General features: G+C 48.1%; 1 protein-coding gene across 1 annotated transcript in view; it reads left to right on the forward strand.

The window, feature by feature from the left end:
- The first annotated feature begins 259 nt into the window (after positions 1–259).
- EHD4 (EH domain containing 4) overlaps positions 260–16,467 on the forward strand; it is a 73,445-nt gene continuing 57,237 nt past the window's right edge. The window contains exons 1-2 of the mRNA XM_049897872.1: positions 260–546; positions 14,769–14,945. Coding sequence (XP_049753829.1) covers positions 311–546; positions 14,769–14,945 — 413 coding nt within the window. The 5' untranslated portion in view covers positions 260–310. The remainder of the gene's footprint in view (positions 547–14,768; positions 14,946–16,467) is intronic.

The following is a 16,467-nucleotide window of genomic DNA, read 5'->3' on the forward strand; positions in this document are numbered from 1 at the left end:
TCCCTGCCTCGCCCTCCAGGCGGACTCAGCCGTGCATAATTTATTAAGAGCCTCTTCTCCATTGGCTGGCGCTGCCGCCGCGCTGGCAGGGGCCCAATGAAGGAGAACCTGAAAGACGGCTTCTGCAAAGTGAACGCGCGCCCGTGACGCGGCGGCCGGCGATTGGCTGCGGCGGCGAGGGGCGGGGCGGGGCCGGGCTCAGGCGGCGGCGGGCGCGGCTGGGACAGCTCAGTGCGAGCCCGGCTGGGTCGAGCGGGCGGCGGGCTCCCGGCGGCGTGCGGGCGCGGAGCGCGGGCCGGAGGGCGGCAGGATGTTCAGCTGGCTGGGGCGGCAGGCGGGCGGGCGGGAGCGCGTGGGCGGCGCGGACGCGGTGCAGACGGTGACGGGCGGCCTGCGCTCGCTCTACCTGCGCAAGGTGCTGCCGCTGGAGGAGGCGTACCGCTTCCACGAGTTCCACTCGCCCGCCCTGGAGGACGCCGACTTCGAGAACAAGCCCATGATCCTGCTGGTGGGCCAGTACAGCACGGGCAAGACTACCTTCATCAGGTAAGCGCCCCGCCGCCCCTCAGCCCGGCCCGGGCCCCTGCCGCCACACCTGGGGCGTCCTGCCCACGTGCGCTTGTTGTCACCGACTTCCCTCCGCCGGGAGCGCCTGCCGCGCCCATTTCCCCGCCACGGCACCCCCTCGCCACTGCTTCCCCCTCCAGCACCTGGGTGACCTGAGGTCCCCCTGCGAGTGCGGAGCCCGGATGCCCGCAGCCCCACCCCCGGGCGCGGCCGCCTCAGTAGAGGCTGGCACTCCCGCGGGGACTGTAGGGTTCCTGAAACTCCTTCCCCGCAGCCTCCGAGCGCTCCTTCGCGCTGTCGGAAGGGCGCTTCTCTGGCCACTGTAACCTGCCCTCGTAGCCCCCATCCTGGAAGGGAGAGCGAGGCTGTAATGGCATTTTCTAGTGAGGGAATGAGGCCTATGGCTGGAAATGGGGCAGAGGCGCGGGGTATCAGAGTGGGCTGTAGGGTCATACTTGGAGAGAGGAGCGCCTAACAGAGTGCCCACAGCATAACTATTAACCAGTGAATGAATGGCAATAGAGGTTATTGCCCGTGCCCCATCCCTTGACGTCCTTACGTGTCACCCTCCCTCCCATCACCGCTCTTCCAGGGGAGGGGATAGACAGGGTGCCTTCGATCTGCTCTTGCACGCCTCGCCTTTACGCGGCCATAGGAAGTTAGTCGCGCCCTGTGGAACTAAGGGGAGTGTCATATTTCTCGTCCTTCCATTTCTTAGGTGGGTCATTTCCTCCTCCTTGCTCACCCGTGACAACCGAAAATATTTGTCATGCTTGTTGCCTTTCCAAAAACAAACAACTGCCATGCGTGCGCTGTGGTTCAAATAAAAAATAATTGACATTGTAACAGATTACTTTGCGAAGTAGCTTTTTTTATTTCTAAAGCAGCCAGCGTATTAAGACTTGCTTTCTTTGGTAAGAAGACTTGTTTTCCTTGGTTAAGCCCCGTGTCAGTTGAAGCAAAGTTACTGATGATTTCAGGTTTTGGTTCTGGGTTTTGGTAATTGTAACAGTCTCTTTGTCGTTGGTGTTCAACAGGTGTTTGAGCAAGCTGCGTCTATATTTGGATGCATGCCATTTCTACTAAGTAGCGACCTCTTTTTCTCCACTCCAGTGACCTAAATAGCTCCTACAAGTACAGGAGTAGCTGTCACTACAGAAAATATGTTGAATTCAGGCCCACAGATACACTATGAATGAATTCAGCAAAGCAGACACACTGTGCATTAAAATATAGTTCTAGGCAATACATTGAATGTGAAGGAAGACTGAAGAAAATAATTTTAAAATTGCTTTTATTTGATGCTTATTAGTAAGCTGAAAATGATGTTAAATATGTCACCGCAGACACTCACATTGAACCTAAAAATATTACAGTAACCAGCACCTTGAAAGATGACAAACAGATGGTCCCTTTACAGTCTCACTAATAACTAGCCAGTTTTTAAGTACTTGGAATGATGAAGTATTATGACCAAGCGGTATAAGACTAGGGGGTGGAATTTTTTTGAAAAATACACATGAAGAATAAGAGCAAAGCACTGTTATAGTGATAATTTTTATGTCAGATGTTAATGGTGGCATGTTCCAAGAACCCCGGGTAGTTTCTCCAGTTTATCTCTGCCACGAGGCCTTATTGTGTCCCTGTGTAGTTAGGGAGCCCCTGCTTGGTGTGGAACCAACCTGGAGGTAATGTAGCCTCTCTCATCCCCCTAACCTGGATAATCAGCAACTCTGAGGAAAGAGAGCACTACTCATGGGAACAGGAATCCATCTTTTTTTTTTTTTTAGTTTACTACTTCAGTATACATTTTTTCTCATTCTTATCTATTTCATTATGGGGGGAAGTTTAGTGAAATAGCTAAGCATGGTTTGAAGAGGTGTTCTGAGATTTGACTCCTGGCAACTCCATCCAAATCAACCACTTCTCAGTAGGCTCCGGATCCGTGTGCAACCCCATGGTGAAGGAGGCGTCACCTTATCAGGAAGCCTAAGTGGCCTTGTTGTTAAGCAGTGGGCACAAGGTGGACCTGTGAAGTCAGGAGAAAATCAGGTTGGACAAGAAGCTTGGTTAGGCCACAGGAGACCTGAGTACGGCTTCAGAGTAGAGCTAGGAGGAAGAGATGTCGTTCCTGGGAGGAAGGCCCTGAGCAAAAGGTCAGACATCCTAGAGACTCCTGTACTGGAGCTGGTGGGCACAGGGGTTGACCCAGGGTGCTGACCTCCTGGTTCCTGCCTCATCCATGGCTATCATTGATCTGTGGGTCAGAGGCCTGAGTTGTTTGCTTCTAGTGACTGAGCACAAGCTCATAGTTGGATGTTCGGCACTGCTACCTACGTAGTCATAGATTTTTATCCACCTGGCTTCCTGCTGTGTCCCAAAAGGTTCACTGATGACACAGAGCTAATGTGGAGGGAAACCTCTCCTCACTTCTCCTCATCAGCAAAGCCTTTGGCGTCCCTTCCACACCTTTAATGAAACCTTACCTTTAACCTTTTATTCCATGGCTGGGAAGAATTAGGCTGATTTTAGGAGCCCCACTAATACTAATACAGGGTTGGCCAGGACATTCAACAGGAGTGGGACAATTAAGTGTGTGCCTTGTTGTAAGGAAAAAATCTCCTAGATGGAGTGGGCAAAGAGCCTGGATATCAAGAAAATAGCCTGCGTGGAAGATCATCAGGGGCTTAAATGCAAGGAAGAGGATGGATAGAGGGAAGGTGTTGGACTCTTTTCTCAACCAAATCACAAAAGTGGCCCGAAAGGTTTCTTGGGTAACTGGGTGGATCATGAGGACACAAGAAGAAGAGGAGCAGGGGCATAATTATGAGTTTATAGTTGTGTTTAAGGAGCCCTGTGGCACCATGGTTAAGCACTCAGCTGCTAACCAAAAGATTGGTGATTTGAATCCACCCAGCAGCCTGGCAATCTGCTTCTGTAACATTATAGCCCGGGAAGCCCTATGGGACAGCTCTACTCTGTCACATGGGGTGTCTGGGAATCAAAATGGACTTGACAACATCTAACAGCAATTGTTGTGTTTAAGTGAGCACCCAAATGGAGATGTTCACAGACAGGTTGGACATATGGGTCTGGAGTTCAGTGGGAATTCTGGGCTGATTTCGGAGTGTCAGCATTTGGTAGCCAAGATCTGGGGAACAGAAGGCCAAGGGTGGGACTCAGGAACACTGATGCTTGCAGGGCTTCTAGAGGAACTTGTGGAGACACTGGGGGAAGTCATTGGAGAGGTGGAGGAATGCCAGGACAGCATGGAGGCTTAGAGCTATCTTAGGGCTCTTGGTTGCAAGTGACAGAGATCCAACTGAAAATGGCTTAAGTAAAAAGGTAAAAAAATTTTTTTTTTTTTTTTTCGTGAAACTGATCAAACCAGGATGTGCTGGCTTCAGGCATGGCTAGGTGCAGGGCTCCAAATGATGTCACCAGGACTCTGTGTCACCTGTGCTGTCTTCATGTTAGCTTCTTCTCTAGCAGTTGTACCTGTGGGTGGGCAGGCCACCATCTCCAATTCCAGGCAATTCTGCTGTTTCTCCAGCTTCAGTGGAGTGGAGTGGGGTGGTCAGCCCTCCACACCTCATGGATTAAGAATGGGGGAAGGGTGGCTTCTCAGGATGCTGTTATCAAAAAAAGAAAGAAAGAAAGAAAAAGAGAAATGGGTGCTGGGCAAGTGAAACAACAGATGACACCCATAAATGCCAGGGAAAGAGCGGGGTGGTCAGCAGTGTCAGATACTTCTGGGAAAAGGATTGAAACAGAACCAGCGGATTAGCAATCACGAGGCCAGGGTGACATGGGCTAGAGCTGTGTCAGTAAATGGTGGTGATGGAAGCCAGGTGGCAGTGGACGGAGGAGGGAGTGGCAGGTGAGGCATCCAATATAGCAGACTCTCAGGACTGGGCACTGAAGGGGAGGAGCCATGCCCTGGTCACAGGCCTTGTGGAGGCTCTGTTAGAGGCGAGCACCCCGTGAGCAGGGTGAAAAGCTGAAGGAGGGGAGGCAGTAGAGGGCGAGCACCTAATGCTTCTGCAGGTTGAGAAGAGGCAGGACAGGGAGCAAGGATCCTGAGGAGGTAGGAGAAGCCCCAGGGCAGGCTGGGCTGTGCAGACGACTGTAGCTTTCAGTGCAGCAACACACTGCACTTGTCACATCACCTACCCGACAAACAGCAGCCGGGGTCAGAGGATGAGGGGAAACGTATGTCCCCTCCCCACCCCAACTATTTTTTAATTCAGAAAATTCTCTTCCTTAACTCACATCTAGAAGTATGCTTATAGAAGGCATTTGATATATTTTCAAAACCTTGAAAAATTATGAACTAGAAAGCCATGGTTCCTGAAACTGGTATGTGTCAGAATTGCCTTGGAGACCTTTTGAAACATTCGGATCCCAGGCCTCCATCCCAGACCTCCTGAATCAGAATCCCTGAGTGAGGCTCAGAAATCTGGTTTTGTTTTTGTAAATCATCTCTCAAAGTGATCCTTTGCAGCCTCCCCCAGGGAGCATTTTGGAACCATTGATAGATAAAGCTTCAGTTAGTGGAATTTTGACAACTGAATCATCAAGCCGGAAGCGGGTCAGCCACGGCCTAGAAGGAGGCTAACTTGGGTGGGCCTCCCACAGCGTGTGGACCAAGCTCAGTCTGTCCACATTTTTAGCAGTGACTTTAGATGATGACATAGAAGTCATGCCCACAGAGCTGGAGATTATGTAATACATTTAACGCATTGCTTTTTACTTAATGTGATATGAAGAATATTTCTCATGTTTCTAAATAGTCTTCAGAAATAACTTCAATGACTGTATGAGATTCTGTCATACAGCTTGGAACATTTGGGTTGTTACTAATTATGCATAATGTAGCAATGGACATTTTTGGCCAGAAATCAGTTATATTTACGATTACTTTACCTCCTCTTTTGTTTCACATTTTATTGTTTTGGTCAGTAGACACCATGTGAAGCTTCTGATTTTAATGGTAAGGCCTTTGTTATTTCACCTGAAGGTGTGGTAATGATACCAGCTGTTGCCTTACTATAGTATGAATTAATCACATGAAGAGATTATCTTTCACTTATTTTAAAAGAATTTTGTTTGAGTGAGTCAGAGTCAACTCGATGGCAACAGATTTGGGTTTTTGTTTTTGTTTTTTTGGTAGACGTCAAGTTTTATTAAATACCTTTTTACCTTTTCTTTAAACCTGTGTTCTGTGGAACTCAATTCTGAAAGATTAATAATAGGTGTTTAAAAAAAAAAGTTCCACGGTCAAATAACTTGGGGGGAAGGCTCTGTTCTGTGGCCTCCTCGTGAAGATTTACAGTGTTCCTGGATCAAAGAGTTTACAACCAAAAGTTGTCAGATTCATAAACTCTAAGCTATAACATGGAAAACCTCAGTAAACGTTGAGCGAATGAACGGGCAAGCAGAACTGTAAGAAATGGGGAAGGGTGTTGCCTTTGATTCCAGTAAACTTCCTCTGTCTTTCCTCTTCCTTTCCTTTCCTTCCCCTTTTTTCCAGAACAGCATGGAAGACGATTATGGCTGCAGGTAGGTAATGTCAGTAAGTTAGACAGCAGCATGCCCTAAGCCCACCTGGCCCTGAGTAGTTTAAATCCCATTTAAAACCAAAAACCAAACCCACTGCTGTCGAGTCGATTCTGACTCATAGCCACCCTACAGGACAGAGCAGAACTGTCCCATAGAGTTTCCAAGGAGTGCCTGGTGGATTCGAACTGCTGACCCTTTGGTTAGCAGCCGTAGCACTTAACCAGTACAGCACCAGGGCTTCCAAATCCCATTTAGGGCTGGAAAATCAAGATGTGAAAAGGCTTCAGCCAGCAAATTCCAGCTTCTTGGTTCAACAGGCTAATTTGCATTCCTTTACAAGGTAACAACAGTTTCAAAGATGCCCTTATCTGAACAAACAGTCCTTGTGACATATAACGATATAACTAAAGGAAAAATAAAAATAAAATTTAAGTTTCACATTAAGAAAGATACAAAGTTTTAAAATGGAAGTGAAGGTAGGCCAAATTTAGTTTTTTAATAATTCAAAGATTACATTTTTAAAGTAGCTGAGATGTGTGTTCAGGGATGCTTATTTCATCATTATGTATAACAGCAAGAAATGGGAAACTATTTAAATGCCCAACAGTCAGGAAATGCCTAACTAAATTGATACATAACCTGTTAACCCACTGCTGTCGTTCAATTCAGACACGTTGCAACCCTATAGGACACAGTGGAATTGCCCCATAGGATTTCTAAGGAGCGGCTGGTAGATTTGAACTGCCAACCTTTTGGTTAGCAGCCAAGCCCTTAACTACTCTACCACCAGGGCTCCAATTTGATACATATTTGCCTTAAAATATTATGTGGCCATTAAAAATAGTGTTTTCAAATAATTTTTAATGGCATGAGGAAAAATTAATGGTGGAAAATCTAGATACAAAATTGTTTAAACACTTTGATCCAATGACTGGATGGAAATATATCAAAGTACTGAGTGGTCATTAACCTGTACGTATGTAGTCTTGTCCAGCTTAATTTGTTATAAGCACATCTTTCCCCTCTGTAAGATAATAATGCCTGCTCCAGTGGCAGTGAGAGTGGAATAGGTTGTCAGGGACCGATTACCCAAAAAGCAAGATAAGCACTAGCTTAATTGTGTTTGCCTTGCTTACTGTAAGCTGGTGTGTACCATGCTTACAGGGTAATCCACCCCTGAGTGGAATGATAAAATGTATGTGTGAAATGTGTCATGCACTGTACAGCGTGGTTTCAGAATAATCTGTTGTTTGATGGTGTAATGGTTAAAGTTTGTATCAACTTGACTGGGCCATGAGACTCAGTGGTTTGGCAGTTAAATAATGATGTAGTTTGGCAGTGATGTAATGGGATGTGATCAGCCAATCAGTTGTAAGGGAATTTTCCTTGGGGGTGTGGCCTGCATCCAATATATGTGGATGTTCTGGCAAACCTTGCTTGCTTGTGCTGAATCCTGCATCCGGCTCATATCTGACCCCTGGTTTTTGGGACTTGAGCCAGCAGTCTGCTGTCTGACCTGCCCATCTTGGGGTTCATGAGCTGCTGCAGCTTTGTGTCAGGAGAAACTTCCAGCCTGATGCCTGACCCACAGACTTGGGACGTGCCAGCCTCTACAACCATGTGGTTCAACTAGTAGTCCTCAGAATTGGTCCCTAACCAGCAGCATTAGCCAAAAAAACCAAACCAAACCCGTCACCATCGAGTCGATTCCGACTCATAGCGACCCTATAGGACAGAGTAGAACTGCCCCATAGAGTTTCCAAGGAGTGTCTGGTGGATTTGAACCATTTGGTTAGCAGCCATAGCATTTAACCACTGTGCCACCGGGGTTTCCGCAGCATTAGCGTCACCTGGTAATTTGTTAGAAATGCAGAGATTTGAACCTGACTGAACCAGTTGAAGCCCTCTCCTTAAGCTCATCTTTGAGAAGATGGTGCTGGGGTATGTTAAGAAACTTTATTTTTCGTTGTCTTGAGATTTTTTTCTTCCCCTCGTCGCAAGTGACATTTTTTTCTATGAAGTTAAACAAACAAACAAATATTTTCTAGCCTAAGCAATGAAAGAAAAAAGCCATTATCTACATATACCCTTGCATCAGAGCAGCTCCTTGGCAACAGCAACTTCAAAGATTAGACAGGAACCTTAGGGGGCTGTGAGTTTATGTTAATTGGGGAGGAACAACTCAGAAAAGGAGAATGAGGATGGTTACACAACTCGAAGAATGTCATCAGTGTCACTAAATGATACATGTAGAAACTGTTGAATTGGTGTACATTTTATGTGTAAAATAAAACAAAATAAATAAAATTATATTTAAAAAAAAAAAAAACAGCTCCTTGGACCTAAGCTGAGCTTGGCAGCCAGTGTGCCCAGGAGCCGCACAACTGAGACTGAACCACGAGACTTATCTGATGAGGACTCTGAGATGTTAGGTCTCAGGTCCTCTCTACCACCCTCTCCGCACAGCTATTTGGATCCAATGTCTGTACCTTTTTTATGTTGATGGCTTGGCTCAGGACTCTTCGAGTAATCACCACGAGAGTTGGCAGACCTCTCTGGGAACACAGGAAAAGGGGAGCAAGGTGGGGCCAAGGACAAAATCAAGTCTTTAACATACAGGATGCAGTGGAGCGGGCTAATCGGCTCGGAATCACGATGGATTCTTTTCGGTAGCCTTCCTGTGGCCTCTCGTTTCTTTGAATTCTCGATGTTGCAGATAACAATCCAGAGTCCCTGGAACTTGTACCTTTGGGAAAGCCTCTGAGAGATAAACAAAAAAACCCCAAAATATTTAACACAATTGATCATCCCGTATGTGCCGCAGTGTAGGGAATCAGTTTTTATACAACCTGCTTCAGGATCTGCTCAGACTCTTTCTTTCCAGGTTGCAGTTCTTGAACCTCACCACTTCATTTCCGCCCTTTTCATGCCAACACAGTGTTTCTTGGTTGTTCCTGGTTCCCCGACTGCGTGAGGGTGTACTGCCTACCCAGCAGTGTAACATAAATGCGTGCGAGTTTCAGCTCTCCCTCAGGGTGGAAACCCCCCAGGGCGATCCTCTTAGTGAGTGGATAGTATATTAGTTCCTGCATTTGACAGGTCCAGTTTAGAGGAATGAGAGTATTGGTGGCTCAGTGGTAAAATTCTTGCTTTCCACGTGGAAGGCCTGGGTTCACTTCTGGGCACCGCACCTCATACACAGCCATTACTCATCTGCCAGTGGAGGCCCGAATGTTATTCTGACACTGCTGAACAGGTTTCAGCAGAGCTTCCAGACTAAGACAAACTAGGAAGAAAGGCCTTGCACTCTACTTCCAGAATCAGCCAGTGAAAACCCTATGAGCTTCTGTTAAGGGGGATGGTACAATTTGGGAACAGATAAGGGTGATAGTTGAACAACATGATGGACACAGTTAATGTCGCTGAACTGTACGTGTGAAGATTGTTGAAATCTCCAATGTTTTGTTATATATGTGTTCACCACGCACACGCAAAACCCTGTGGATCACAATGGTCCCATCTGCAGGTGGTTATGGGTATGGTGCAGGACTGGGCACCACTTCTTTCTGTTATGTTGTGCATCAGGTTGCCATGAGTGTGGGGCTGACCCACGGCAGCTAACAACGACAACAGTTAGAGTAACAATGAGCTAGGTGTTGCATGGGGCCTCAGGGTTATGGGGCTTAGCACGGTGTAAGAGCAGAAGTCCTTGGCCAGGAAGGAGAAGCTCCTGGGTTCTGAGTCCAATGCAGCCACCAGCATGTTTGACGAGCAACAAGTCACTTTCCTGCTTTAATCCTCAGTTTCTTCATCTGTAAAGATAATAAGATGAATGTTGATTGGGTTGAATCAAATGATTGCTAAGAGACTTTGGGGCTCTAAAGTTCTGAGTGTATGGACTGTGCCTTCCAGGCAATGAGAGCCCGTAGAAGAGGATGTGACATGAGAAGCACTGCAGACCGGGAGATGGGGAGTGGCGCAATCAGAGAGGACTCCCAGGAAGGGTGTGCCATTTTGTAAAGTGGCTTAGAGAATGGGTAGGAGAATAGTGGAGGTCATGGGGCGTAATCCTCCACTGGACAAAGGGAACGACATGAAGGAAGACAGGCAGGAATTTCAGGCCTGGAAGAGACTAGTGAGGGCAAGAAGAAGGTCCAGCATGGGGGAGCAGGGGAGCCCAGACTGGAAGGTAGAAGGGGGGTAGTTTGTGGAGGGCCTTGCGTATTGTGGGTTTTTTAAATTTGCTAGTATGCTATGTCTTTAGTTATTTATTACTTTGATAATGAGATTGAACACTGTTTATTATCTGTGGAAGAAAGTATTGCTAAACAAATTAATAATATAAGCCAGGTATATAATACAGTGATCCAGTGACTGCTAGTTCTTCCTCTGTGTCTAGGACTCAGAGATCAAATGATTTACCAAGGTCACAGTTCAGGTGGCACCTTTTACTTCAAACTGTGTCATATCTGCAGCATACTTTAAAAATAATTATTTGTTAGAGTTCTGTCTGGCAGGGATGCTACTCAGGAAATTCTAGCTCCTATTACAGTATGTACTTGTTAAGTAGGAAATACCTGTTTTTCTTTAAACAAAATTTGTAATTCAAGTTTGTCGTTAAAGCTACTCAGTTACTCCAAAATCCTTGGGGGTCTTGCTGTGCTTTTCTGTAAATGAAACATCAGAAGGTGATCAGGCACTCCCTGGGAGTGGTCACCTGGGAGTGGTCACCTGGCTTAAACTCTGGGCACTTGCTGCTTCCCTACAGCTTTCAGGTGCTGCCCACCCCAGTGAGCCCAGCCCCACTCTCCCCTCCCCAGGGCCTGGAGCCTGGAGGGTGCCTCCTCCTGCCCAGGTTGGGCTAGGTGCCATATTGTAGGGAGAAACTCAACCCTGAGCCCTCCTCCGAAAGGTGGTGGCTCAGTTCTTGTCTCGTTCATCTATTTTATTGGTTTGCGTGACCTTTTATGGCCATCTTGGCAAGCCAGCCGTTGCCGTTAGCATTGTTTCGATGGGAAAGTCCTGTCAAGTTTCAGACCAACCCTGGGGCCTAACCCTTTTGTGCTTTGGAGCTTGGTGACCCTGGCTGCTAATCTTTCAAGGGCCAGCCCCTTCTCCCTTCCTCAGTCTCTCTCCCAGGCCTCGTGGCACAGCTTCGCCCAGGCCGCAGGGAGTGGAAGTCAAGCGGGGTGTGGGAGGGAGGGGACTGTCTGGCTTTGAATTCTAGCTTTGCTGCTAAATGGCTTCAGACTCGAGTTCCCAGAGTGGCTGTAATCCTGAATTCCACCTTTATATGTGTAGGAATCCACACACCCTGTTTACACTCCAGATGTGCTTGAGTTTCACAAAATGTGAGATGTTCTCACAATAGTTTTTATCAGGATTTCTCAGATTTGTGTAGAATTTCAAAAGAATTTATAAACATGAACAGGTCTGCTTTTGACTATATTTACCAGGCTAGTAGATAATCCAAAGGTTTTTGTTTTGTTTGCGATCCATAAGGTTTTTTTGTGTTTTTGTTGTTGTAAAGATGCACTAAGATTTTGATTGAGAAAGTTCAGGGAAATTAAAAAAGCTAAATCTGAGCACATTTTGAAACAATAGCACTCCTCTCCCCAGCTTTTCCCTGGGAGAATGGGCAGCCACAGGCCCACGTAGCTTGGAGGACTGTGTGTCTAGAGAGCTCTTTTCCCTCGTGCTTTATCCCCGGTGGCACGCCCTGTGGTAAGAGCCCCTGCGCCCCCTTCATACTCCTCATCTGTGAACAAACCACCAACTTCAGTTTAAACATATCTGGAGATAGTGCAAGCTCTGGACTCAGACTGCCTGCAATTTAGTTTCCACTCTAATACTTGCTGTGTGACCTTGGGGAATTTGCTTAGCCTCTCTGGTGCCTCAGTTTTCCCACCTGTAAAATGGGGATAATGTTCGTACCCATCTCAGAGTGTTAAGGGGGTTAGATGAAACAACAGTATGGGTAGAGGGCTTTGCACTGTACCAGGCATATAATGAGCACTCAGTAAATGCTAAGTGGTATTATCTAATTTTTTCCCTGTTTACTTTAAATTTAGGGGACATTTTCTATTCTGGGCCTTCTCAACCTCACAGAAATGTAGAAACTTTGGGTGAAGTTAAAACTGGCAATGAAATCAATTAAAGGTGTAAAATATAGCCTGTGTGCTAAGATTGCTGAACAATGCCAATTTTATTTACAGAGAAAACACAGGTCCAAAGGATGGTGTAATTTCTCATTCTTATGAAGATGGCAAAAGTGTGTTTAATATTTGATAGTTCAGCTCTTTCCCTTGACCCCTGGACAGAGAGTCATGGATTCGGGGCTTAAATTTGATCAGTCAGGTCTGGTTAGACAAATAGTTATGGCCAACTGGATTGTTAGCTGCAGGAATGGGGAGCTGGAGAAGGCTGTGCAGGTTTCTTCCCTTGAGCCCCTTCACTAAGACAAGGGGTTGTCTCCCTGGCAGGGCTGGACACGGTTCTGCCCGAATCACCTCAAACAGGGATTCTCACCAGCCCCAGGACCTACCTGTTCAAAGTCACTGTTGAGTGTTGTCTGAGGGCTGCATTTCCACTTGTCTTGGTAGTACTTCCTCTTTATGTTCCCCTTTATTGCAAAGGGGGAGGGAGTAGTCTTTGTCCCCTCCCTATCTCCACTCCCAGTTCCATATAGGCACCGACACACAAGTGTGTTCCTATGTCATACAACGCTCTTTAGAAGCATGGATGGCAAGACGTCGGCTCACTTGCTTTGGGCGTGTCATCTGGAAAGACCAATGGCTAGAAAAGGACATCATGTTTAATAAAGTAGAGGATCAGTGGAATGGGGAGACGCTCAATGAGATGGATTGATAAAATAGCCGCAAGAGTGGCCCCTGAAAGTCATGGCCGTGGAGGACAGTCTCCAAAGAACTCAGCAGCAGTGGAGGCTGCTGTGGGGAGTGGGGAGAAGGGGAGGCTAACCTGACCCTCCCCTTCACCCCACTCCTGACAGCAGCGGCCCTGGGATAGCTAACCTGACCCTCCCCTTCACCCCACTCCTGACAGCAGAGGCCCTGGGATAGCTAACCTGACCCTCCCCTTCACCCCACTCCTGACAGCAGAGGCCCTGGGATAGCTAACCTGACCCTCCCCTTCACCCCACTCCTGACAGCAGAGGCCCTGGGATAGCTAACCTGACCCTCCCCTTCACCCCACTCCCCACAGCAGCGGCCCTGGGATAGCTAACCTGACCCTCCCCTTCACCCCACTCCTGACAGCAGAGGCCCTGGGATAGCTAACCTGACCCTCCCCTTCACCCCACTCCCCACAGCAGCGGCCCTGGGATAGCTAACCTGACCCTCCCCTTCACCCCACTCCTGACAGCAGAGGCCCTGGGGATAGCTAACCTGACCCTCCCCTTCACCCCACTCCTGACAGCAGCGGCCCTGGGATAGCTAACCTGACCCTCCCCTTCACCCCACTCCTGACAGCAGAGGCCCTGGGATAGCTAACTTGACCCTCCCCTTCACCCCACTCCTGACAGCAGAGGCCCTGGGATAGCTAACCTGACCCTCCCCTTCACCCCACTCCCCACAGCAGCGGCCCTGGGATAGCTAACCTGACCCTCCCCTTCACCCCACTCCTGACAGCAGAGGCCCTGGGGATAGCTAACCTGACCCTCCCCTTCACCCCACTCCTGACAGCAGCGGCCCTGGAATAGCTAACCTGACCCTCCCCTTCACCCCACTCCTGACAGCAGAGGCCCTGGGATAGCTAACCTGACCCTCCCCTTCACCCCACTCCCCACAGCAGCGGCCCTGGAATAGCTAACCTGACCCTCCCCTTCACCCCACTCCTGACAGCAGCGGCCCTGGAATAGCTAACCTGACCCTCCCCTTCACCCTACTCCCCACAGCAGCCTCCATTGCTGCTGAGTTCTTTGGAGACCATCTTCCACGGCCATGACTTTCAGGGGCCAAGGGGAACAACAGAATGAACAAGGAGGATGTGTTGGCATAATTGATTACTGGTGACAAGAAGGGCGATTGTTCATTATTTTAGTCACTGCAGTGAGTCCCCTCAGTGGGCAGGCACAGTGCTGTGAGCTGGGGATATGCATCTGGACCTAAGCCATGGCACTTGCTGCAAGGGCCCACAGGTAAATGAGTATAATACCTGTTGTGAGCACCACAGTAGCTGTAGGCACAGGTGCCCTGGGAGCATGAAGGAGGTGCCCCTAACACTGGAGGTACAGGCCAGGGAAGGCTCCCCTAGAAGACTTGAGCCTGCACAGGGTCTTCCAGGATGCATGGGAGCCAGCTGGGTGCACCTCTCTTGGGGTGGTGCCATTCTGCCAATGGAACCATGAGTGAAAATCACCATGCTGAGAAGAGGTGCACTTTCAGAAGGCCCAGTAAGTCTGCAAGGAGCCTGACCCCTTCCATCACGCTTCTTAAAACTGGGCAAAAAAAAAAAAAGATCCATAGTTTTTTTTTTTTTTTTGCAAAAGAATAAAATGCCATTCATTCTCCCTTTCTGGGGGATTGTATTTCTCAGTTTTTAAATGACTGTGTTACCCCCGGAAGCCTTCTGGCCTCTTGCTTTGTGACATGCTCACCCTTCTTTGCTTCTCCCTCCCCCAGGTACTTGCTAGAGCAGGACTTCCCAGGCATGCGGATTGGCCCAGAGCCCACCACCGACTCCTTCATTGCTGTGATGTACGGGGAGACAGAGGGCAGCACCCCAGGAAATGCGTTGGTTGTGGACCCCAAAAAGCCATTCCGAAAACTTAGTCGTTTTGGAAATGCTTTCCTGAATCGGTAAGGACCAGCAAAGCTGCCATCTTTGGTCAGGTTGTTTAAACCTTTTCTTTGAATTATTACCAATTATATGTAAGTGTTCAAAAACAGAAGAACAGAGTGTGTCTATTCTAGGAAAGAGAAAGGTTATAGGGAATATGCTTATTCAAATATTTGAAAGACAACCACATGAAATGACCATTTATACCTATTCTGTGTGGCTTCAGAGAGCAGAGCTGAGGCCCGGGATTGGACATTATAAGGCTGCACGATATAAGGAACAAATTTCTAATAATTCGAGCTGTGCAAAAATGGATCGGATTGCCTAGGGAGGTTATGAGCTCCCGTCACTGGCAGTATTAACGGGAGGCTGGATGGTGACCTCTCAGGCGTGGTGTCTGGGGCCTCCTGGAGTCAGAGGGCACTTCGCCAGAGGACCCCTAAGGTTCAGTCCATTGATTACTGTGGGGCGGGTTGCCTTACCTCCCTGACTGTCCTAGGCTTCTCACTCCCACACTCTTGGTTGCATCCATATTCTTGAGAGCAGGACGGGGGAAATAGAGTCAAAGCACAAAAAGTTCGTTTTGTTACATGGTTTATAGATGTGAAAGTGTGGACTGAGATTTTGTCTGGATTAGAGATGTGTTTTATTTGGACTCCCCCCGTAAGCTTTCACCGGAGTTCCACTGAAGCTCAGGGAATGTCTGTGGGGGAGAGAGAACAAGTCGGTGGACGCAGCTCTGCCCTTTGGGACATGAGCTGCTGTTCTTCCCTCCCCCTCCCGCTGTTTGCCACTCCTGGCCGTGTTTTCGAACCCGTTTCTTTTTCTTCTTCCCTGCCTTTCCCCTACAGTCTGCTGCTGTAGAGTGGTTGATTTGGAGGAGTGGGATGTCAGGGGTGCATAGCCAGGGAGGAGTAATTTGAGTGTCCTCTGGAGAGGAAGAAGCCCCTGGGTGGCCCAAATAGTTTGTGCTCAGCTGCTAACCAAAAGGTTGGCAGTTCGAGCCTACCCAGCAGCACCATGGATAAAAGGGCCTGGCGACCTGCTTCCGTAAAGATTATGGCCAAGAGAAGCCTATGGAGCAGTTCTACTCTGTTACACATGAGGCCGCCATGAGTCAGAATCGACTCGACAGCACAAGACAAGAGCAGGGAAGTGAGATTTGAGTTGACAGACAACAGGAGGCATTAACTGCACTTCTCCTTTTTAGGTATTTTTAAAATAGGAAGAGATCCTTCCAGCTGACTGCTGTCTGTCTGCCGAGGAGGCTAAGGAGCCTCACGGCACAACTGTAGGGGGCACCAGACACATGGAATGTGGGATAATTATGTGCCCTGGTGTCGTGCTGTGGCTCTGCCAATGTGGCACAGGCAATGTCTACCAGTGCCTTCTGTGAAAAGCTGAACCAGGTATCTGAAGACTTCCTAAGGGCCTTTTCATATGCTCCCATTGCAAATCAGAGAAAGTGTCCTGGTGTAGACAGGAACTTGGCAGTGGAGTAGACAGAAATGCACAGATGATGGAGGTGATGTCATAGAGAGC

Source organism: Elephas maximus, chromosome 10 (genome assembly GCF_024166365.1).
Source record: "Elephas maximus indicus isolate mEleMax1 chromosome 10, mEleMax1 primary haplotype, whole genome shotgun sequence".
In the NCBI taxonomy this organism is placed as follows: Eukaryota; Metazoa; Chordata; class Mammalia; order Proboscidea; family Elephantidae; genus Elephas; species Elephas maximus.